General features: G+C 33.8%; 3 protein-coding genes and 2 long non-coding RNA genes across 5 annotated transcripts; 3 read left to right on the top strand and 2 right to left on the bottom strand.

Annotated features, from left to right (window-relative positions):
• Positions 1-2,309: 2,309 nt before the first annotated feature.
• On the top strand, positions 2,310-4,780 carry LOC105220521 (mediator of RNA polymerase II transcription subunit 16). Its single transcript, XM_011196961.3, has one exon. It carries the CDS (start codon positions 2,456-2,458, stop codon positions 4,778-4,780), a length of 2,325 nt encoding a protein of 774 aa, XP_011195263.2. The 5' UTR covers positions 2,310-2,455.
• A 1-nt stretch (position 4,781) lies between these two features.
• On the bottom strand, positions 4,782-5,737 carry LOC128922503 (uncharacterized). Its single transcript, XM_054233208.1, has 3 exons — positions 5,578-5,737; positions 5,160-5,522; positions 4,782-5,104 (listed from the first exon to the last, which is right to left on the bottom strand). Exons 1-3 carry the CDS (start codon positions 5,622-5,624, stop codon positions 4,906-4,908), a joined length of 609 nt encoding a protein of 202 aa, XP_054089183.1. The 5' UTR covers positions 5,625-5,737; the 3' UTR covers positions 4,782-4,905.
• Positions 5,738-5,760: 23 nt separating this feature from the next.
• Positions 5,761-7,597, top strand: LOC128922502 (uncharacterized). The gene is made up of 3 exons (XM_054233207.1): positions 5,761-6,243; positions 6,302-6,669; positions 6,726-7,597. Exons 1-3 carry the CDS (start codon positions 6,140-6,142, stop codon positions 7,304-7,306), a joined length of 1,053 nt encoding a protein of 350 aa, XP_054089182.1. The 5' UTR covers positions 5,761-6,139; the 3' UTR covers positions 7,307-7,597.
• A 447-nt stretch (positions 7,598-8,044) lies between these two features.
• On the bottom strand, positions 8,045-12,089 carry LOC128922504 (uncharacterized). Its single transcript, XR_008471721.1, has 3 exons — positions 11,426-12,089; positions 8,697-11,374; positions 8,045-8,638 (listed from the first exon to the last, which is right to left on the bottom strand). It is a non-coding gene; the product is annotated as an uncharacterized LOC128922504 (long non-coding RNA).
• A 6,663-nt stretch (positions 12,090-18,752) lies between these two features.
• On the top strand, positions 18,753-20,271 carry LOC128922758 (uncharacterized). Its single transcript, XR_008471935.1, has 4 exons — positions 18,753-18,868; positions 19,447-19,503; positions 19,561-19,630; positions 19,757-20,271. It is a non-coding gene; the product is annotated as an uncharacterized LOC128922758 (long non-coding RNA).
• The last annotated feature ends 4,286 nt before the right edge of the window (positions 20,272-24,557 follow it).

Raw genomic sequence — 24,557 nt, 5'->3', positions numbered from 1 at the left:
AAACTATATGTGAAGGATTTTACAACATTACGTTTTATTTATTTGCATTGCATAGTCTTTGTCGTAGAACTTTCTTCTGCATCAAGAATGTATATAAAATATCTCTCCAGCGATGTCTGCATTTTTTTTTTCAGTGGGTCAAAACAGTTTCGAGCCAAAACCAGTGCTGTTTGAAGTTTTTTCGCGTAGAATTCATTTCTGCACTGGAGGCCTTCGGGCGCGCTATAACTAATAAATAACCTTTTATTTTATTTTATTTTGTTAAATAAGAGAAGAGGAGTTTTGGCAAAAAAGAGGAATACAGTAATCTCTGCTTAAGTACGCTCTCTTAACATACCAGACTTTTGAGACCCTTAAGCGGGAAAGGCACTTAAATGAAACCCGCTTGAGTGCTTCGAGGTACTTACCAAGCTTCAAATACTTTCGTATAATATATTTTTCTTTTTGAATGAATATCACACTTATTTCTTATTAATAACAAAAATACTTTTTAATAACAATTAATATGGAAAAAAACAAAATCTGAAATGTTTCTTTTGACAATATTCAGCGCATTTAATTCTAACATATTAAAAGGCACTTAAAAGAAGAAATTTGGAAACAATTTTGTGTTTGTGGCTTATATAGTTGCAGGCATTTAAGCGGCAAATTTTATATGTAAATTGAGAGAAAAAACAACGAAAAATAGTATACACTTAAGCGGGAATCACTGTATATTGTATCTACAATGTGGCTCGTTTTCCGTATAACTGTAAATACATAAATCTTGGGAAATATTAAAGTGAAAAGTGATTTTTAAAATAAGTAATTTTTGCTTAAAAATTTTAAATAAATGTATAATTTGAATTTTATTGAATGTTAATAATGAATTTGAAGTATTTGAAGTGGAAAAAGTGCGTAAAATGAGTTATACTACGACCGACATTGAAAATATGTTTTCATAGAAAAAGAGGGGTTTCGTTCGAAAACTTGTGTTTTCATCCATGCAAGCTCTGTCAAACGAAATCACTGTTTTCGCTGAAAACTTCTTGAAAACTTACATTCCACTCATTATAATCGATGTCTGCTCTGGTTTAGTCGATATAATTGACATATTTTTCCATCCCCAAAATGTCAGCTGATATTTTTTACATTTAAAAAAAGAATGAAAAAAAAGAAATTCGGTGTCCCAAGTTCCTTTATTATATGTAATAGAATTAAACGTTGTTTGTTCAACTCTTCTATCTTATTTGCAAGGCAAACGTGCTGGATAGTAAGAGCCTCCATCCATTCTCTTGAAGAATCGTGGTTGCGCAAGGTATTTATCTGGCTTTTCAAAGCCAATACCTTCATTATTAAAATTTTCTTGTCGTGATTCTATGAAACACGATCATTAATAATAATTATAAGCAAATATTAAAGATTCTAAAACTTACCATTTTCGTTGCTCAAAATGTAAACAAACAAATAAATTTTTGAATTGTCAATGAAAATACATCTAAAACACAAAATGGCGGTCAGAACGTCTTTGGTTCCACAATCCACAAATTGTGTTTTCAAGAGGTTTTCAATGACGGTCCGAACGTAGTATTAAGGTATGTTATAGTATGTTGACATATGAAAACAATCTCTTTCAAAGCTCGTTCAATAATCTATTCGTTAAATATAGCTAAATGAGATTATCAATTGTGAAATGTGTTGTATTTGTTGGTGTATTACATATCTTTCTCTCGCTGTCGGCCATTTTTGTTTACATTTTCATTTGACATTTCTCCTCTTATTCGCAAAATTATTGATAAAACTAAGAATAACACCGAAAATTTAGTTGTTTAAAACGAGATAATTTTATAATCTTGGATTATCAAGAGAGAAATTTTGTATGAGAAATCTCGTTTTTTAATTACAGATTATCGAGTTAAGCTAGTAAATGGAGATAATCTCTTTATATGTAAACATAGTATTAAGTTGCTTGTTAAAATTTTTGATTTTTCATCTTTAAAACCGAATATCTGGAAAACTAGGCGTCTGGGATACCTATAACCCAAATTAGTTTTTAATCAGGAGGACTTCCTCATTGCAACGGTAATTTCAGATCAGATCAGCTCCAAAGAAATCGGAATTGTGCCTGCAAACCTTTGCGCATTATTAAGAACATTTTAGAGCAGGCTTAAACCATAAGTGCTGTCTATCTGTTTCAATTTCAGGATATTGCGTTCTAGTGGCTTCTTTATAACGCTTAGCCAATCGAAGACAGCTATTTTTATCCAAGATTTGGTGTTTATTTCATTGTAGAGAATAGCTAAAATCCCCGTAGACAACAAGTTCGTACAATGTACCATTCTCAAAATTAATCGATTGGTTATCGATAAGTATTTTCCATATCTAGGTTTGAATTGAATTTTATTTACATTGTCTCTTGTTTGATTCTGTCTACTATAATGTAAAATCGAAACAGTTTACAAAAAAGTACGAACTTATGATGGCAATTATCTACAAGGTTCAAGCGGATTCTATTCCAAACATAAATAAAAAGGTGATCTGCAATATTTCGCCAAAAAATATAGTTGCGTACAGCGTTAGCGATGAAATTGATGCCGGTAGCCGCATATGGGTCTGCGATCTCATATCACCCTGGCAATTATATAGTGTGACGAGTACAAAAAACGAAATTAGAGTTTTGGAATGGAACAGCAATGGAGAACTATTATTGGCAGGTTATAGCAATGGGCTTGTGGAAATATGGTCCACAGAGAAAGTCTTAAATAACTGGTACCAAGTATATAAAGTAAATTTTAATGGCGAAGATATAATATCTGCAACATTTTTCCACAATGGAAAAAGTATATTCTTTCACACACAAAAAAAGGAATTGCCGACATACGCCGACAAGTTTGAACGTTTAGAATATCGAGCTACGGTTGAACATTTCGGAAGTGCTCCAGCTGAAGGCGTGGTGGTAATTACTTCGTCGGGATTAGTAGGTGCTTTCATTACTCCACATAAAAAATTAAATGAAACAAATAGCCAAGTCATCGAACTTAAAGCAGTTACTCAAAGTATTGGTCTTTCTAGATTTTACATATCACTTTGCAGCATGGCTCATTGTCCGAATGGTCACCTAAATGTTGCGGTAACATATACTTGTAGACCGAAAATAGTTTACTGTTTTAAAGTGGCGTTAAATATTGATAATGACAACTTGTTTCTAAAATGTGAAGCACTCCCTAGTATATTCTTCAATGCAATCAATTATAAACAAATATCCCACATTGGTTGGATTTCTTCAAATAAAGAGGATGTTTTATATATCGGTTACAATACAATAGAGGGAAGTTTGCTGGAGCAGTGGCATTTAAGCAAAAAACATCAAGCCGTTCATAAATTACTACAAAAAAATAAGGGAGATTTCGTTCAGAGTGAAACGTGGGAAAATATTGCTAAAGTTCCGTTCGGTGTCGGTATAGCCAATGTATGCAGCTCTAAGCTATTAACACAGACTACTCAAATTTTTGTCGTTTTAAAAGATAATACCATACAAATTGTTGAGCCTGGTCTGAAAAAGGTGGCTTTGGTTATATCCGACCGATTAATGTCGGATGATCTGTATAGTCTCAGCAAATTTGTGTCAGCAGACATAACACATATGAATCAAGTACTTGTACTCTTTGATAATTATGGTCAAATGTATGCAACGCAAGTAACAAATCCGGTAACAGACAAAAATTATAAGTTGAGCACATTGTCCTTGCAAACCTCGCTTTTGGAGTATTGTATTATAACTGGTATCGATGCAAGTGACATACTTATGTTAAATTTAAATAACTTGGAAATACTTATTGAAAAACTAACGGAAAATTTTACAAAGCAATCTACAATAACGCGACATTTCTACTATTCTAATTTCTTATGTATGAAGAGCAATATGTGCAGAATTCAATCACGACAACATGATTTTGATAATTTAATAATTTTGCATACAATATCAATAACATTTAAAAGCTTACTACGTCCTGCTGACCTAAGTTGTCAGGATAAAGGTCCTGGTGATAATTTAGTCATGATACTACAGGATCCTTCTACAGATATCGACAAAGTACTATTTAGTTTGGACGGAAAAGATTTCGCTGTCGAGCCACTAACACTGCAAAGTCTACAACAACTCATACAATGGGTATCTGATTTAGCATTAAATATTCTGAAAAAGCTACCAAATGAAGTTATTAAAGCGAAGATGAGTAAAAAACAAGGATACGACATAAGCAGAGACAGCGTAGCTATTAGCAGCATAAGAGAACTATTGGTAATGACACGAATATGGGGCCTCTTAAATCCACACTGTCTACCGACATATACAAAATCTGTGGAAAACATTGACGTTTTAGCGACTTTATTTAGACTTCTAACACGTTTGGCCCAAAATACTGCAGAACCAGATGACTTTTTATTAGACGAATGCAGTCTTTTATCTACTCAAGTCCTCATTCCTCAAAAACAATTTAACAATCCAGCAACATTATTAAATAATCATCTGTCGCTTTACAAATCATATCCATTTATATTTGTTGCATCTAAGGAACCAAGTTGGCTGAAGGACGTTAACTACGAGGAAGTTGTATTTATTAGCGATTTGAAAGATGGAGTTAGTAATCTGCATTTGGGAGCAAAAGTTAGTGCACTTAGACACTGTATAAGATGTGGATTAATAAATTGTTTACTAAATGTATCAAAAACATCTGCAATGAAAGCATGGTGCCAAAGATGGTTATATTGTCATTGTGGAGGTTATTGGAAGAAAATGTAAATTAAAAGGAAAAAAATAAAAATAATTTATTATTATAAAAATAACCGTGTAATATTTGGTGTACTTTCATATCTTAACACTTATAAATTATTTCATTTAAAGCAATTTTAAAGACAATTTACGTTTCAATAATATCCCAGCATTTGATTGTAATCTGCTGGTGTTCTAAAATATCGATTTAATAAAAGCGATGTTTTGTTTCCCAAACGGTATGTACAATTGTTCCATGGGTTAAATCTACTAAATACTTCTTCCACGTCCCCCTTATTAAACACATATTTAGATGATTGAAATGGTAATTGCGGTTCATAAACAGCAATATATCTGAAATAGTTCATTTAAAAACTATTATTTGCAATATATTTTTGTAGAAACTTACTTGTCGATCCCGCCATAAATGCGTAAAGGATATTTTGCAATAAAAAGTCGTATTACCATTGTCACAGCTATAAAGCCAAACGAAAAATACCAAAGATCATTCGGATGCGATACTAAACCCATAGATTCGAAACTAGGTGTTGTAATTTTATACTCATTTGTTACTGAGTATATTGCTGCAGACGAAATAATTGTTGCTGTTACTGTAGATATATTCTTAGCAATTGAAATATACGTTTCCATTGGCGCCCGGTATATAAGCTCATACTCCGATGATACATTATCTTTTTTTATAAAAAAATCACGTTTTTTAATAACAGCTTTGTTATTATGAAAGTGATTACAGAGTTTGTGTCCAACAAAACTAATAAGATTACAATTAATTAAATGTTTCCAATTTTATGTCTGCAAAAACTTGCCTATTCTTAATGATTGCAATAGATTTTGATAATCTTAATATATGCATCTTATTAAATGAGAAAAATTTTAGAAATATTTATTCTATTTTAAAATTCTTATTTATGAATGAATAAAAAACGTAACATATGTTTTAACTCACATTAAAGCTCCAGTTACCGATACTTGACTTGACTCAGCTTCGAAAAATTTGACTTGGAAAACTTAGATGCAGTTATACTAAACACAGCGCGTAGAAATCAGCTGTTTTTGAATGTTGAGAGAGCACACAAATGTGACATTTTAATTGATTTGTGAAGTTTGTGAAAATTTAATAAATAATAAAACAAATTGTTTTGCCGAATACCTTAATAATAATAATAAATTTTAATAATGGATAGTGATTTATTCCAAGAACTTGCTTATTTAAATATTCTTCCCCTTCAAAGAAGAAAAGTTTTGAGACGACGTAAACGCCGCTGGTCCGTTCATCCAGCTAATCGGGATAGAAACCCAAATGGTTTCTTCTGGAAGAACTTTTTAAAATTAAAATAAGACGACCAAAAACTATTTCTTTTAACACGGATGAATCGGACAGTGTACAATATTCTTTTAAATATAATTAGACCGTTTTTAAAAAAACCAAAACAACAAGTTGGCGTCGAGGAGCGAGTGGTTATAACATTAATGTAAGTTAAACAATCCTTGAAACATATTCATTTAATTGTATTCTCATATATTTTATAGGTACCTCGCTTATGGAACACCTTTTGAGGTCATAGCCTCGATGCATAAGTTAGGCAAAACAACAGTGCGGAATATCGTACTTGAAACGTGTGAAATACTTTGGTTACATCTGTCCCCGATATACCTTAGCGAGCCAAGTACCGCACAATATAAAGGTATTGCTGCAGATTTTTTAAAACTGTGGAATATACCCAACTGTGTCGGAGCAATTAACGGGAAGCATATAGCTATTGTTCGTCCACAAAATTCAGGCTCGTTATTTTATAACTATAAAAAGTTTTATAGTATAGTTTTAATGGCATCCTGCGACGATAGGTATACGTTTACCTCTGCCAGCATTGGTAGCTATGGAGGACAAAGTGACGGAGGTACATTAAAAGATTTGCAATATATAGATATTTACTTATTTTTATTTTATTTCAAGGTGTCTTTCAGCAATCTAAATTTGGTAAAGCGCTCTTGGAAAACAAATTGCCACTACCACCAAGAGCTCCATTATGGAATGAATCCTCAACAGATTTTCCACATTTTTTTGTGGCCGACGCAGCGTTTCCGTTGAAGGAAAACTTAATGCGACCTTACCCCGGTGCACAGCTGCCACGAAACAAAGCAATTTTCAATTACCGGTTATCGCGAGCTCGTAGAGTAATCGAAAATAGCTTTGGTATTTTAACCGCTCGATGGCGTGTTCTACGAAAGGTCATAGACTTTAGCCCAAAGAACTGCGAAACAATTGTGTTAACCTGCTTGGTTCTTCACAATTTTGTAATGTTGAATGACCATGATCGTTGGTATTGTCCAGATACATTTGTAGACACAGACACCGCAGACCATGGAATATTGGAGGGAGAATGGCGTGAAGATTTAGAGAGTGTTGGAGGTGCATTACATTCAATAAGTTCAACTCGACGCAATGCATCTTGTATCGCATTCCGTGTAAGGGATTTTTTGGCAGAATATTTTATTAACCAGGGAGCAGTTTCATTTCAAGAAGATCGTATTTAGTGTATATTTATTTTATTTATATTTATATTTATTTATATCGTATTTAATGTGTAAAATTGTAATCCAAGTATGAAGTACTATACTTTTTGTTACGTTAACTTTTTTATGATATTTTATTAAACCATATGTTTACATGACTTAGTAACATATTTTTCCGCGCTTTGTATGTGTGTGGTGAATCTTAGTAACCCTCATTAATTTTATTAAACTTGTAACAAACCAATTGTATTTCATCAAAGAGAATTTCCATTTAATAATAAGAATTTCCATTTAGTAAACGTTTTACAAATATCGTGTGTTTGCCCCTTTCACATACTGGTTATAATTCCGCACGTAAGTATACCTGTGTCATACGTATACACCATAGATATATCTATAAATATTGTTTTATTTACTGAAAAAGATGGTAATTATCTGTATTAGGAAGATTACACAGGCATATGGCAAATGAATTCTGTATAGTAAAGTTTATTACGAAAATATATGTATATATTTTATTTACCGACAAAATCATAATTATGACGGTATCTAATTAGTAAATAAGACATAGGCTGTATAATCAAATAAATGTACATACAAAATAGGATAATTTTTCCCTATCAAAACGCCATGATTCTTTAAAAAAATTGGTGAATGTTTTCTGCAACTACACAATGACAACAACCTTCCAATCACTAATCACTACCAACACAACTACATAACACACAAAAAATAAAAGACAAAGACACAAAATTAAAGGGTTATAAAAACAAATTGTTTTATTTTTTTTTTCAAATACATTCTTAAAACTATTTTTGAAAAATGAGGTACATTGTTGTTTCTTACGTCTAGGTAACAAGCGTTTTAAACATTTTAAAACTATTTTTGAAAAATGAGATACATCGTTGTTTCTTACGTCTAGGTAACAAGCCTTTTAAACTTTTTTACATATTAATTCAATATATGTATAAAACATCAAACAAATGATTTAAAAATAAAAAAAAAAATTATTCGGGTTCCGATTTAATAGCAAATAATGAATTTGTTAAAACTTGTATTGCTTTCATTTGTTTTATGTTATTATCGTTCATGATAGAGGTCAACATAACACCAAACGACCTCACCGCCTCGCTGCCTTTGCTCCTCTCTGCACACATGCTTTTGTATAGCTCGCACGCTTCTTTGAAGCAGCCGTCGTCATCGCTGTTTGTTTTCTTTACTCTTTTCCGGATCGGAGTTGAAAACGACAACTCCGAAGGCGACGATAAATTAGTCTGAGAACATTCAAAACTAATTGGCTCCAACAGCTCCTGCGAAAACATATCATCTAAAATGTTTGTGGTGCAACCATTTCTGTAAAAGGGAAATAAATATTTAATACGTATAAAATATTAAAAAAATATTAACTTACGGTCTGGGCTGTATATATTGTTTTAAAAAGCTCATATTATCGAACAATGGTCAGGTTTCGGCGTTACTCGCCCCACTTCCTGATGGTGCCACCATTTTCCTTACCTCCCTACTGAATGAACTATACATCTATACTGTTCGCTCTTATGTATTTTACATGGTCATAACAAATAGTATGTTTACATTTGAAAATAATCTCGTTCTAAGCTCCTTCAATACATTCAAAAATTCAAAACCGTTTACATATAGCAAAATGAGATTATCAATTGTCAAACGTGTTGAATTGACAAAAGTACCCGAAACTATTGTGTACGTGAGATCGCTCATACCTTTCTTGCACATTACATTCATCATATGGCAATTTATATATACCTCTTGCACAATTCTGTGAATGATCTTGATACAATCACGGATGAAACACCCAAAACTGCGAACGAAAACTACATGTGCACTTTCAGTACTGTTCTTGGTACTATTACGGATGAAAGAACCAAAACTGCTAACCAGAACTCCACGTGCACTTTCAGTACTGCGACCCACAAAAGACCTGAAACTATACCCGCTATTTTCGGTTAGTTCAACCAAAATACAAAATAAGAATTTAGTAACAAAATCATTAATTATATTTCATATTTATTGAAAATATCATGTCATTTAGGTGTTTATTATTCTAAATCTAGCACTGACAACGTTCTAGTCATAACATCCATGCTCTTGCTGTGGTATTTCCATTGAACTAATTTCGGTGAATCCATGTCTTTGTAAAGTGATACAACAACGTTATGATTCCTCAATACAAGGTGAAAATGAATCAAAAAGGTCCTCCTAGTTTTTTAATTTACAGCCCTATTCTCATGCCCTCACAAAAATCACCACACTCACTATTGTGAGGTTTTTGGATTTTGTGATGATTACCTTATGCTGGAGGAAATTCAAAAGCTCAAATGCTCACAATTTTCTCAAATATCTGTGACGTGTGAAAGCAGCCATCACAATACAAAAATATTTGTGTTTGTTTTGGTTTTTAGCAATATTTGTAAACAAATGTGTAAATATTTGCGTGCTATAACGAGCATGGAGGAATTGTTCTTTGAAAAAAATGGCCTCTATAAAAGTTCAGTTATCCAATAATTGTGTTTAACCGAAACTGGAGCAATATGGACGTACCTTGCATTTTCATTTGTTGAGCGTGCCAACCACATCTACGATCCGATAAGGACGCATTATTTTTGTAAAGCAAAGGACACTGACGCACAGCCTCTATAGACGATGATTTACACCCAGGTTATTTTTATACTCTCGCAACAAAGTTGCTACGAGAGTATTATAGTTTTGTCCACATAACGGTTGGTTGCAAGTCCAAAACTAAACGAGTTAGATATAGGGTTATATATATCAAAATGGTCAGGTTGACGAAAAAAGTTCAAATCCGGACGTCTGTCCGTCCGTCCGTGCACGCTGTAACTTGAAGTAAAAATTGAGATATCTTGATGAAATTTGGAAGACGTATTTCTTGGCACCATAAGAAGGTTAAGTTCGAAAATGTGCGTAATCGGACCACTTCCACGCCCACAAAATGGCGATAACCGAAAATTTGGTACAAAGGATTGTTCCAGGAAGGGGCATATTTGGATGCATATTTGGGAATTGGGCGTGGCCCCGCCCACTACTAAGTTTTTTGAACATATCTCGCAAACTAATTAAGCTATATAAAGGAAACTTTCTAGAGTCGTTTCATTAAGGTACTACCTTATACCGTTCAAAAATGAAGGAAATCGGGTCATAACCACGCCCACCTCCCATACAAAGGGTTTATTGAAAATTACTAAAAATGCAGTAAGTTCAGTAAAGAAAACCACCAGAAACCTTAAATTTCATTGTGAAGATGGTACAGAACAGCTGCTCTCAAAATGGTATACAAAATTGTAAATGGTCGTGGTTCCGCCCACTTATGGGTCAAAAACCATATCTTCCTTACTTGTTTTATAATTCTTTTGTTTTTTAACTTTCGACTGAAAATACGCAATTTCATTTGCTTCATTTGTTTACAAATTTTACATCAATTTGTATTTATTTTGAATTTATTTCTTTTGAAACAACTGTTTGACAGCAATATGCTTTTCACCTCAATTGGTGACTTTTTTAAGCTTTTTTCTTATGAGGTTCGAGCCAGAATAGACTCACAAAATATACGTCACGAGAAACCTCACAAATTTTTCCTCACAACTCAGTTATGAGGTTTTTTCAGAATAGGGCTATTAATTTTTTCTTTTAAAGATCACAAACATTCACTTAAATTTACCCTCTGACTTCTATGTTTCATCTGCTGGTATGGCCAACTGAGGTGCCGGTAAGTCCAAAAATACTGCATCTGCTTTGCTCATTGGCAAAACCCAATTGACACACGTCGCGATAATAAACGGTTACAAAATCACCTAAACCATGTCGTTCCAATTCTCGTGCTTGTGTTGAGCAAAAGGTTTAATTGCACGTAAAAAGTGACTTTAAACCTAATATCTGGTGTGTAAATGATTTGTGTTCCATGTAGCAGCGTTTGCATCCATTGTCCTGGATTTGCTTGCAGCATATATTCCATCGCTTCGAAAGATCTTCGCTGCTACCATAAGTGACACCAATAAGTTTGCGTACCTTTAACGCGCCATATGAGTTTTGAAATATCTGTATGGAAAAATATATTAATTAGAATTTAAGGCAAGATATTTTATTTACGTATTCAATGGTTTCGATGATGTTGACCATTGTTGGCGTAGCTTCTATTGTCAGCTTCGAATTGGCAGTGCAATGAAGTATTACTGTGTCGCACTCTTCAATTCCAACTTTTGGCTTTAGAAAACTTTTATTTTACGATTTACTTATTTAAAAATGCATGCTTCAATAATTTAAACTTTAATTAGGCTGCAGATCACTGATTTAAATAAAACACGCAAAATAATACTTCACAAGCAGCCATGATATAGCTCAAAACAAAACCTGTTCAAACACGAGAACTTTGGTTGTTTCTTTCTATCATTCAGGGTGCTGTACGATAGAAGAGTTGAGGTAAATGTTTATGCACATTTTGCCCTTTGTTGCAAATGTGTGTATGTAGTGGTGTTATTAAAATTTCTTTGAATGTGTTGGAGTTTCAGTACTCATGACTTGCTGGGATTTGACACGTCCCTTCTTCTTCGCAAAATTATCGATAAACTTAGGAATAACACCGAAAATCTAGTTGTATAAAACAAGATAATTTTATAATCTCGTATTATCCAGAAAGGACCCTACAAGACGGAGCTAACTCATACACCACTACACTTACAAATTTATTCAGCTTTTTCCAATACATACACATTGCTAACATTTTGTAGTTAAGTGGCAAACTCGGTAATTAGAGTAGCAAAATTCATTAACCCTAATTTTTGTATGTATAAGAGAGAGATACAATGAACCGTTCAAAATCGTCGCCATGGCCGCTGTTCATCTATATCTATAGACCCCTTTCACACAGGCAATTCCTGTTGCGGCAATTTTTAGTTTTATAGGAGAGGGGGCGACGAGGAGAGGAGAATCGCGCCGAGTCTGCTGTGTTCGAGCAACACGCTTTGTGTTCTTATTCGTAACAGTTCGCTGCTACGTAACAGTGCTGCATTTGCGCACATTTTGAAATTAATGTATACAATATATTTGAAAATTTGAATTTAATCATTTAATTTTGTATGTAATTTGCAAATACATATAGAAATATGCATAATATAATTAAAATGTGTTAGAAAATTGCGAATAACGATTATTATTAGTTAATAAAATATATTTTTTTGCTTGGAAACGATGCGTACAAGAAGTTGAGAAAATTATATGAAAGAGAATGACAGAAAAACACGAACAGAGTTGTCGAACAAGAATTGCTCGTGTGAACGCAAGGGGCGACAGCAAAAGAGAATCGCCCGAGGATTAACAACAGAAGTTGCCTGTGTGAAAGTGGACTTACTAATTATATATTTAAAATCGCTTATATGAAAAATGTTTGTAACGGCTAATCTCCTAAAGTTCTGAAGCGATTTTTATATATTTTTTTTAAATAAAGCATTTGCTCTAGGCTCGCGAGTGGCATACTTATTTTTTTAATTTTCCGAAATCAAATCCTTTTTCTTTCGGGTTGAAGTTTTTGAAAAACCAAAAATATTGCAAGCGTAAGGTTTTTCGTTCACCACACGCAGTCTACAGCGTAGCGCGTTTGTGTGTGTACGGGTGCCCTTTATCGTTTGCGGCACGCACTCTCTCTCTTCCATCTCTGCACATCTTTTCCAGCATAACGTAATGAAGTAAAGTACATACATATGTATGCACTCTCTCTCTTCCATCTCTCGCATCTTTTACTACATAACTTATTGAAGTAAAGTACAAAGCAAAAAAGTTTGCATATATAAATGATCGCAGAAGAAGTGAAATAACGCTAAACAGCACAATCAAATGCTCGCATAAATTGCCGTATGTATGCATGTATGTTGATATGTAAATACAGTGTCAACTATATTTACTCTGTTTTACAGTTACTTATTTTACAGCAACGCACCGTTGCTTGAATTGCTTTTCTTATTGTCTTTGTACTTTTTTGTAAATATGCAATAAAAAAATAATGGCGTATGAGCACATACGCTATTATTATATTGAGGCGACGATATATGGTTTTTACAATAAAAGCTTTCAGAAATGCCAAAAGCAAAATCTCAATTATTTAGATCTTCATCAAATAGACGGCAAATTCAGCTAAGACGAAATGAGACGGTCGACGAGAGTGCAAATCGCGTAGAGAATGTAAGGTTGCAAATGATGAAGAATATACAAGGGGCGATTGCTTTCAAATCAGCGTTTAACTATAGACAGGATTGTAATTATTTGGACCATTCCCTTTTATTCATTTGTCGAATGAATGGCATTTGCAATTTTTGTAAGGCTAAAAAGTGGGTGAAAGAGGCACGAGGTATGTGTTGTAGCAAGAGCCATGTAAAACTAATAGATATAGGTGAGCCTCCGCAGACAATCAAAGCGCTGCTTACAGGCGAGCATCAGTCGTCCTGTCACTTAAAAAAAAAAAAGAAAATACAATGGTTGTTTCGCTATGACTTCGTTTGGTGGTAATGAAGCTAGGGAGGGTAATTTCATGCCAACGTTTAAAATACATGGACAAGTTTACCACATTATTGGGAGTTTATTGCCAGCGCCGAACACAACACCAAAATTTTTGCAAATATATTTTTCGTCCGAAGAGGAACAACTTTTTTACATCAAAGTGCTACACCAACTCTTCAACGAGACATTTTGAAATAAATTCAAGAAATTCTTCGAGCAACTAATGTGTATGTTAGAATTTTCAAGACATCTATAGACCGTATGCCCACTAATTCGAATAATTATAAGGTTGTAATCCATGCGGACAGGCGCCCCGCTAATGAACATTATGGAAGCTATAATGCCCCCGTCACAGATGAGGTCGCAGTATTACACTCTCCATAGGGTATCAGAACTTCATCGTTCATATGATCCCTTGCAGTACCCTCTTATATTTTTGAATGGTGAGGACGGTTATTGTATTAATATACCGCAAACTTGTCCAAACAGTGGGTCGCCTATTCCACAAAAAACAATTTCGTGTATGCAATTTTACGCATATAGATTTATGGTAAGGGAAGATAGCTTTAATGCGATTCATAGGTATGGGTATCTCTTCAACCAATACTGTGTGGACATGGCTGCTAAAATGATTACGGAAAGGCTGAATTTTATACGAGGACATCAAAAGACGTTACGTGCAGAAAATTATATACACCTAAGAGATGCGGTTGACGAAGATCGCAACCACGAAAATATTGGCCAGTTGGTAATTTTGCCTTCTTCGTTTACTGGCTCACCTCGATATTTGCATGAACGGACACAAGATGCACTCTTATATGTCCGTCATTATGGTAGACCTGACTTATTTGTAACTTTTACATGTAATCCAGAATGGAGTGATATCAAAAACGAATTGTTTCCAAATCAACGACCATGTGAGCGTCATGACATTATTTTAAGAATATTCCATATCAAACTACAACAACTCATGAGTATAATTACGAAAAAAGAAATTTTTGGGAAAGTTAGGTGCCATATGTTTACAGTTGAATGGCAAAAACGGGGTTTGCCTCACGCGCATATTTTAATTTGGCTAGCAGACAAAGTTCTACCCGATGAAATGGATCGGTTTATATCAGCGGAAATTCCAAATAAAGAAGTAGATCCTTTGCTGTATGATATTGTTACTAAAAATATGATCCACGGTTCATTTGGGTCTAATAACCCATCAGCACCCTGCATGTCGAATGGACGATGCTCAAAAAGATACCCGCACGAGTTTCTGCAGCATACTCAGACCGGAGAAGATGGATATCCAAAATATAGGCGAAAGTCTCCAACGGATGGTGGACATACCCATTTACTTGCCTCTAGGTACAAAGTCGACAATCAATGGATTGTTCCATATTGCCCCGTTCTTTCCAGGTGTTTCTCCGCCCACATCAATGTAGAGTACTGCCATTCTGTGCAAGCAATGAAATACATTTGTAAATATGTCAACAAAGGCAGCGACGCAGCGACCTTTTCTGTTCAGAACAATAAAGACGAGGTGCAAAATTTTTTGAATGGACGATATCTAAGTACATCGGAAGGTATTAGGAGGTTATTGGGATTTTCGGTTCATGAGCGTTTCCCAACAGTTCTACATTTATCTGTTCACTTAGAAAATGGACAAAGAGTTTACTTCACACCGAATAATGTTGAACACGTGCTACATCAACCACCACAAACAACTTTGACTGCATTTTTTTCCCTTTGTTCCGTTGATAATTTTGCAAAAACTTTGTTGTATTCTGAAGTACCCACATTCTACACCTGGACTAATAAAAAATGGCAACGTAGAAAACGTGGACAGAATGTCCCTAATCATCCCGGTATTAAGCGAGATACTGCGTTAGGGAGGGTATACACAATACATCACAATTACTCAAAATGCTTCTACCTTAGACTATTGCTGCATCATGTTCGAGGACCGCCATCTTTCACTGATTTACGGCGAGTAGATGGTCAACTATATTCAACATATCAGGCGGCTTGCCAAGCACGACAATTGCTACAGGACGATAGCCACTGGAAGAATACATTGTTTTATGCCACCATTTCTGATAGCGCATGCAAAATGCGAGATCTTTTTGCGGTAATGCTTATTTATTGCGAAATTTCTGATCCGGAAGGATTATGGAATTTATTCTACAAAGATTTATGTGCAGATATTTTACATAATATGCGCGAGAGTAGTAATGATCCTGAGATGGAGTTTACTGATGGCATTTTTAATACAGGACTAATTTTACTTGAGAATTTAGTTTTCTCTTACGGAGGAAAACACCTAAAGGATTTCGGTTTGCCTGAACCAAATCGAAGTAACTCAAACTTACACCACATTTGTTACACGCGGGAAACAACGTATAATACCCATGAGCTACAGCTATTTTTACTAGCAAATGAACCAAAGCTAACGTCAGAGCAACGAATAATATACGATAAGATCATTTCAAGTGTGGATAATAATATGGGAAATGTTTTTTTTATAGACGCGCCAGGAGGGACAGACAAAACCTTCGTAACTTTACAAATTTTAGCTAAAGTTCGTGGTGAAGGCAAAATTGCTGTTGCAGTTGCTTCTTCAGGTATTGCTGCTACTCTTCTGTGTGGAGGAAGAACTGCTCATTCTACGTTTAAGCTACCACTTAGTTTGTTACCGGAACAAAGTACTTGTTCGATCAAGAAAAATAGCCCTATGGCCGAAATACTTCAGAAAGCATCGCTAATAATATGGGACGAGTGCACAATGTCTCATAAGTGTCATATCGATGCGGTCGATATAACTCTTAAAGATTTAAGATCTTCGCATGCGGCAATGGGTGGAGTTACATTCGTATTCACAGGAGACTTTAGACAAACTCTACCGGTGGTTCCTAAGGGTACAAGAGCAGATATTGTTAACGCGGGCATAAAGAAATCCGGAATTGTGGTCTCATGTACAAACATTAAAATTGACTGCCAATACGCGAATAAATCTTTGTGGAGCTGGACCATCCAATCGCTTTGCAGAGTTCCTACTTAAAATAGGTAACGGTTGCAAATCTGTCACCAAAGATGGTTATGTAATAATGCCAGATATTGCAGGAACCTGCGTGAGAACAGTTGACCAACTTATTGATAACGTGTATCCAGATATTATTAATTTGCACCACAAGGACTCTAAGTGGTTATATGAGCGAGCTATAATTTCTTCGACGAATTCTCCTGCAGACGAAATTAACAAAGCCGTTTGTCAAAGAATATTATCAGAATATAAAATTTACAATTCTTTTGACACAGTGACAGATGAAGGAGACGTTGTTCACTATCCAACGGAGTTTCTTAACTCTCTTAATCCCTCGGGACTACCTCCATTTCAACTAGAACTTAAAATTGGTACGCCAATAATCCTTCTACGAAATCTTAAGCCTCCCAATTTATGTAATGGCACTCGACTGAAGATAACGCACTTGATGTCTAATATCATTCAAGCAAACATTTTAACCGGACCTGCAGCAGGCGAAAGCACAATGATCCCTCGGATACCAATGATACCTACAGATCTTCCATTTAGTTTCAAAAGAGTACAGTTCCCCGTTAAAACGTGTTTTGCGATTACCATTAATAAGTCCCAAGGGTAAACATTTAATACTGTTGGCATAGATCTTCGAAACGAAGTATTTTCTCACGGTCAATTATATGTGGCTCTGTCCCGAATTGGTTCCCCGCAAAACCAAACTGTTCTCATTCCTGGCAATGGAAATGAAGTTTTTAATAATTAAAATATATCCTTTTTGGTTATTGTTCCAAAATACATCAATTATAGTATACCTTATTTCATATCTTGAATTAATATTTACTCTATACAATCCTATTTATTTTATGTAAGAGTTTTGAATTGTTACCTTTTTGTTATCTATTTTTAATTTTTCTGTAAAAAAGAATTTAATAAACAAATTATTTATAACGTTAATGAATTTAAAAGTGTTTGCAATTAATTCAAATATGGGTAGTAAATATTTGTAAGTCTAACATAAGTTACACATTATACTCATGTATGTGTGTTTACATGTATGAATAAAGGTATTCTTTTATTTGCATTTTAAACTACATTAAATTCTTTCCAATACCCTGATCGTTTCAGTTTTTGCGGCAACAGCAACATTATGCATAAACATACATATGTACATGTTTATATGTCATTGAACAAAAACACAAACTTACATTTGTATATGCGAGCACGTAAGTTCGTCAACCACAAAAAATCAAAAGCAATGTTCTACAAAAAAAAAACAAGCGCCAAAAATTTATGTCGATATGTTTGCATGCTCATACATATTCATACATATTTACGACAAGCCGATTTTCTACCAACAACGCAATGTAGCGTCGCGCAGGCGGCCATCAATTTTTCGACACATCGACAGAGTCGTTTCAATTGATCCCTCCTTAATTATAAATGCTCAAAATATGTATTGGATAGTATGGACTTACTATTAGCAAATATAAATAATTAAATGTATTTAAATATTCTACTAATATATGATGCCAATTATTAATGTACTACAATTGATTTTAGTAAGAATCAAGACATAGAACAATCCATAATAATATGAGTTGGGGACATGGACCTCTTTGCCTGCGAAAACGCGACACTGATTGCAAGTCTGTGACAAAAAAATTACTATTTGCGGTCATTCGTTGTCCGTGGCAACGAAGATTTTACAAGAAATGTACTACAAGTACACATATTTACACACATATGCATGTAAGCAAATTTGCGAACATTATGCGTATGGTTCTTTTGATTTTTTCTTTCGTTTCTGTTTCATTTCTGTGAATTCTCAACTAGTTTATGTGACTTTTAGTTGAAATTCTCTGCGTTTGCCGTTGAAAAGTTAAGACTATGCTTCACAGGATAATTTCTTGTAGTCAGTCTTCATGTACTTTCTTTGCAAATCGAAAGTATTACTTTTGGTTGGTGACATATGTATGTATTACATATTCACATGTGTATGACATATTCACATGTCATGTGTATGTATTTTATTTCAATAAAATTAAATTTTTAAAATTTCTTAAGATTGTGGGTTCGAGCCTCACCCGGGGCATTAAATTTTTTATTTCAATAAAATTAAATTTTTTTGAAGTTCTTATACGACTTCGGAAAAATGTGTACGCATATGTGTGATTGTATTTCAAATGATTAATGGAAGAAATGATCCTTCGACAAAAGGAGGTACGACTATTGAGACGGTATTCGCGAGAAATATAGATAAAATAGATGTAAGACATTTCATATCGTATTTTAGTTATCATAATCCAATTGTACATATTATAGATATCAATCCGTCAGAACCCAGAAATGATAATTGATTTGGACTTTGGTTTATAAAATATGAATTTAAGAAAGTGTATCTCGCTAGTTTTCTTTCATACAAAATGATATGAATTTCTTGGAATATCACTAAGAAGTATAACTTCATCCGCGCGTAGGGGCTCCACACGCACTCTTTTTTTTGTTAAGTGTTTTTGGATATTTATCGAACTTATAAATGCATTTATTTGTGTTACTATTGTTATTTGTTTTTATACTTAAAATAATTTCATTGTAGTTATACGTGTGTGCACAGCAAAGGAGGACCAAGGAGGTGACGGTGAAATTGGTGGAGGTATGTTTCATATATTTTTTATACATAATACAAGTTAGTAATTTTAAATAATTTCAGGTTTTTGGATTTAGAATTGGTGCAATAGATATCAACAACAACAACACAGAAAACAGTGGAAAATAACATGGTAAATATAAATGCGTATATGTGCATGTTGAGTTAGTACAACTTTTCTTAGGTTTGTACTACGAACACAAATATATTAATACTTTCTAATCGTTAATAACAATTTCTATTTCTAAATATTTTTCAGGCATGATGACAAGACAACAACAAATCACATCGGACATTTAGATTAGCAGTTGCACAACCTCTTTCCGACGAGCTGAACCCTTTTATGATGTACATATGGGAGATGATTGTTTGGAATTGGCATCAAACAATATTGGTTGATTAGTTTCGTTGGATCCTTACAGGATAGTTATAAGGAAATCGTTCGCGTTTAGTACTAATGTATACATTTGCTAATACATAATTTAAATGTAAAATATTATTAAATTATACAAATGAATGTTCGAATACTAATAACAGTCGTAATAGTAGTTTAATTTTATTTGTATTGTATAAAAAACAACTACAAAAAATTAAAATTTAATAATTAATACTAACTTTATTTGTAAAATATGTAAATTTTGTCAATTTATAAATGATAGCTGCAAAAACGTTTGTAAAAATGAAAGTTCACTTTGTACTGAAAGGCTAATATTAAAAATTAATCTATAATAATTATTAAAAATTTAAAATATTATACCATACTAATTTATAAATGTAAATATATCATACAATTATAATAAATAAATAAAAATTAATCAATTTTTCATTTTTAAACCGAAAAGTAGGTGACCTATAGAATGAAGACCAATGAACCAAATTTAAGTAACGAAACGGTGACCCAACAAATGACCAATACCTGTGATTAAAGGGTTACCCTGAAAATGATAAATCGAACAGTCTCCACTGATAGATGGCTGATTAAAAAAAAAATACTACAGGGGGCTCTGCTAACCACAGAGTGACATATGCCTTTCCAAAAAAAAAGAAAAATTAGAACAGAAAGACATATGCAGCATTGGCACCAAAATCAATGAGAGAGAGCGAGCAAGATAATCACACCGACATGCCGTAAAAGAGGAGAAATTGCAACGTTTTTCCTGCTGCTAGAAAAAAAAGTGATAAAAAAAATAATACAAGCTTTCTTTACTGGTAGCCAATATTCCATAAGATAAGTAACTCTACTCGTCTTGCAGGGGAATTTTGTATGGGAAATCTCGTTTTTTAATTACAGATTATCGAGTTAAGCACGTAAATGGAGATAATCTCGATATATGTAAACATAGTATAATACAAATAAAAACCGAGTGGGGTTGCACTCCGGGAGTGCAGGCTGAAGTGAAAACTTGAACTTATGGCGCGTTGGTGAGCATTTTTTTTTTTGTCATGACATGAGAAATTGTACATAAAAAATCAAGTTTATCAAAGAAATGTGGGCACTTTTTGAATGGACATGAAGTATAATAATATATAAACTATATTCGAAGGAAGTGGTTTTATATAGATGATTATATATTAGTAAATAGTAAATACAAAATTTATCAACTCTCATCCATAATTTCAACAACTCTTACATCATCATTATCAGCATTTTCATCATTATTATCAGGATTTTCATCAAATTCTAAAACTGAAACAATAGGTCTATGGTAACTAAAGTATGAAATGAACAATTTTGATTTAAATCCATTTATATATCTTGTGAATACTGCATCAATAGTAGTTTTGTATTTTGTTGTGCTAAGATTGCGATCATTGGACATCGTTAAATCAAATTCTTCATATAAAAATTCAATTAATGATTGATTTTTGACATCTGCAAAGTTTATGTTGAAATCTCCACTCAAAATCATAGGATAATGATAAAATCTTCTATTAATTTTCATCATAAATAGTGCGGAAGCAGCTTTAGAATAAATGAATAAATTTGAATACAGGAACTCTCGTATTTCTTGTAAAAACTGTTTTGGTCAAATATAAACGGCAGCCAATATTATTGTTTGTCCATTAGAATGACATTGGGAAATACATATGTATATCACCAATATTCGAAACATTAGTGCTAAACATACTGGTATATATCGCATGAACTTCCATATGATCTGTAGAAAATGTGGCCATAGTATCATCCCCACCTGCTGGACGATTGTCTCTTTTGAAACTTGCTATAAAGTTGAAATTTGGAATGCCAATGGTTTCTTCGTTACTCACATGAGTTTCTGATAATATTAAAACACTCATTTTCTCAACAAGAGCATCAACTGATAGGTCATGTACATGTCGTCGTAAGCTTTGACAATTGAATTAAAAAATAGATAACCCTTTTTTTGTAGAAATTAAATCAGTAAATGTCAAATGAAATATTTAAATAAATAAATTTTCCATTTAATATTCATTTATAAAATAAACATCAAAAACTCTCAATCTTGTCTGTCGCGAGGGCACGAACGAATTCCCATGCAAGGACTGAGTATACTATACATATATTATAAGAATACACGCGGTGTATATCAGAGAACTGCAATTATTCCATTTTTTGAGTAATTGGTTGAGTAACATAAAAAATAGTATTAGTGCATATAAGTCAAAACTCATCAAACACTAATATCCACTAAAACACATTTACACACAGCACACAAAGCGAGAGTATGAATAATGAGTAAGTTTCTCTTGATACGTTTCGTTGAAATGCTCAATTGTCTCATGAGACCATAGCTGTCATCGATTGGCTAACTGCTATAGACAAGCCAATCGAACAAACTTTCCAAATTTCCATACAAACTGGCAGCACTGAAATCGAATTGTATATACTTGGTCGCACTGAACTCTTCAACCACCGTCTATGTCTAACGTTTTCTGCAACAAATTTAATTTTATTTAAGTTTTTTATTCAATAAATGCAATACAAAAATACTGACGATTTATCTTCGCCTGCCCTTTTCAATTTCAAATTTGTGTATAACAATTTTTATTATTTTGACAGTAATTTGTCCTTTGAGCCGTTCACAATAGTAAAATGGTTCTAAAATGAGTAAAGCAAAACTTGGCAGCACTCAGCAAGCGACGATTGGAATTTTAATGAGGTATTCGCATACTCTCCAGCACGAATTCAACTAGATATCTTTGTTGTTGCTTTCACATGTAAATTTTTTGACAGGCGAGCAGCGCCCAAATATAGCGAGAAGAGAAGTGACCAATCGATGGCAGCTAATAATTCAGTCAAGCTAAACCAAAATGAGCCATACCACCAAAAAACACCAAGAGAATAGCTGAATGAATAAAGTGATACGAATATGATCAATGTAAAACTGACGAAGTCTGTGCCGCAAATAGGCAAATGTGGCCTGTGAGAATTGACTAACGATGTATTTTGTTCGTTGATATTGTGTATTACATTTAATGTTTTAAGTTATTTAATGACAGCAAAGTTAATACTTTTAGGTTCTAATATATTTCTTTTAATATTAATATATTGAAAATGAATAAAGACGCACGAAAATGCATATTCAATGAAATAATGAAAAATTTAATGTGACAAAATTCTCACTGGGTATCTTAACTTTCGTGCTCAGCTACGAAGTCACAATTCCACTCGTTCCGATCAGTGTACCGAACTCATTCAAGTTTATTTTCAATGAATATATGAGTAAAATCAAATTGTTACTATATACTCGTTTGAGTCATAAATTGACGGCACATATAAGTGTAGAAATACTATGATTTTTTTTTTGGTTTCGTGGAAATGAGCCTTAGTCATTTTTGATATTAGTATTAGTACTCATTTGCACTAATTTGTTTGGCTCATGAGTTAGTGCACTAATTTCATTAGTACTCAATCTGATGTATATCAGTGTAAAATCGCGAAAACGGCTGAAATTGCTCACCCACAAAAGTGCATAACGCGCTATAAGAAGTTTTCACTTCCAAAAAACTAATTAAACTATAAGTAACAAATTAAAAAAAATTTTGTCATTAAAATATTTTGGAATTGTTTGCATTCGATGAGGGTTACATACTTTCCTGCGAGTTGCAATAGGTGCCCCCGCTCGCTTGCGGTAAAATTCTTATTGTTTTCCAATGTTCAAATAAATCTATTTTCATCGCAAATTTATTTCTCATCAACAATAATTTCAGTTTGTCAAACATATATTTTTAGATGGCATTTGTAAACAAATGTTTTCATTGTGCTGCCATATATCCTAATAAAATTTTATAAAAAATAAGCATTGACTGTGAAACGGAAATGACTACTCAGTTAACAACAATGCTTAGGAAAGATTTTATTTGGGCACAACTTAAGTACGAACTGTGAAACCGGGCATTAGACAAGTGTTTTTCAGCTGCTGTCAGTTTGTAGGATGCAAGTGGCTTTAACGCTTTTCATGTTCCACACATGGAAGAGCTACCATCAGATACAAGTGGCAGAGTTGCCATCACTTACAGTCGACTTTCCTGGCCCATCGTGGCGCCCTCGCCCGGGGTGCTGTCATCTTCTTCATCCACGTCGTCTGGATCATCTCGTGGTAGTTCACATAAAACTTTAAGTTGATCTGATGCAAATACGGAAGTGGAATGTCGTTGGGTTCGGTCGACATGAGGTAGGTCCTCAACTACATAGCGATCATTGGGCATGACTTTGCTGATGATGAAAGGGCCTTTGAATCGAGGTTCTAATTTACGTGATGTACCAGTGCTTATTGACTCGTTCATGGTCAATACTATATCACCTTGGCTGTACGTCTTCGGATGAGTATGCTTTGCGTACGTTCACTCGCTGAACCGTAACAGCTCGGAGTTGCTGTAGATCGGCGTCAGTCATCTGATCAATATCATCGTCTTGAAGTGCCTGGATGAGTTGGTTCTGTAGGATGTCACGTGGCGTATACCCATATAGTAGTTGGAATGGTGTACAGCATGGTGTTGATGCTCCATTGTATTTGGCGTAGCTTATCCCATCGTTTTTTCATCATCGGTATAAAGGGAATATCATGGATAGGACGATG

Source organism: Zeugodacus cucurbitae, chromosome 6, assembly GCF_028554725.1.
Source record: "Zeugodacus cucurbitae isolate PBARC_wt_2022May chromosome 6, idZeuCucr1.2, whole genome shotgun sequence".
Lineage (NCBI taxonomy): Eukaryota > Metazoa > Arthropoda > Insecta > Diptera > Tephritidae > Zeugodacus > Zeugodacus cucurbitae.
This window is presented reverse-complemented; position numbering and strand designations above follow the sequence as displayed.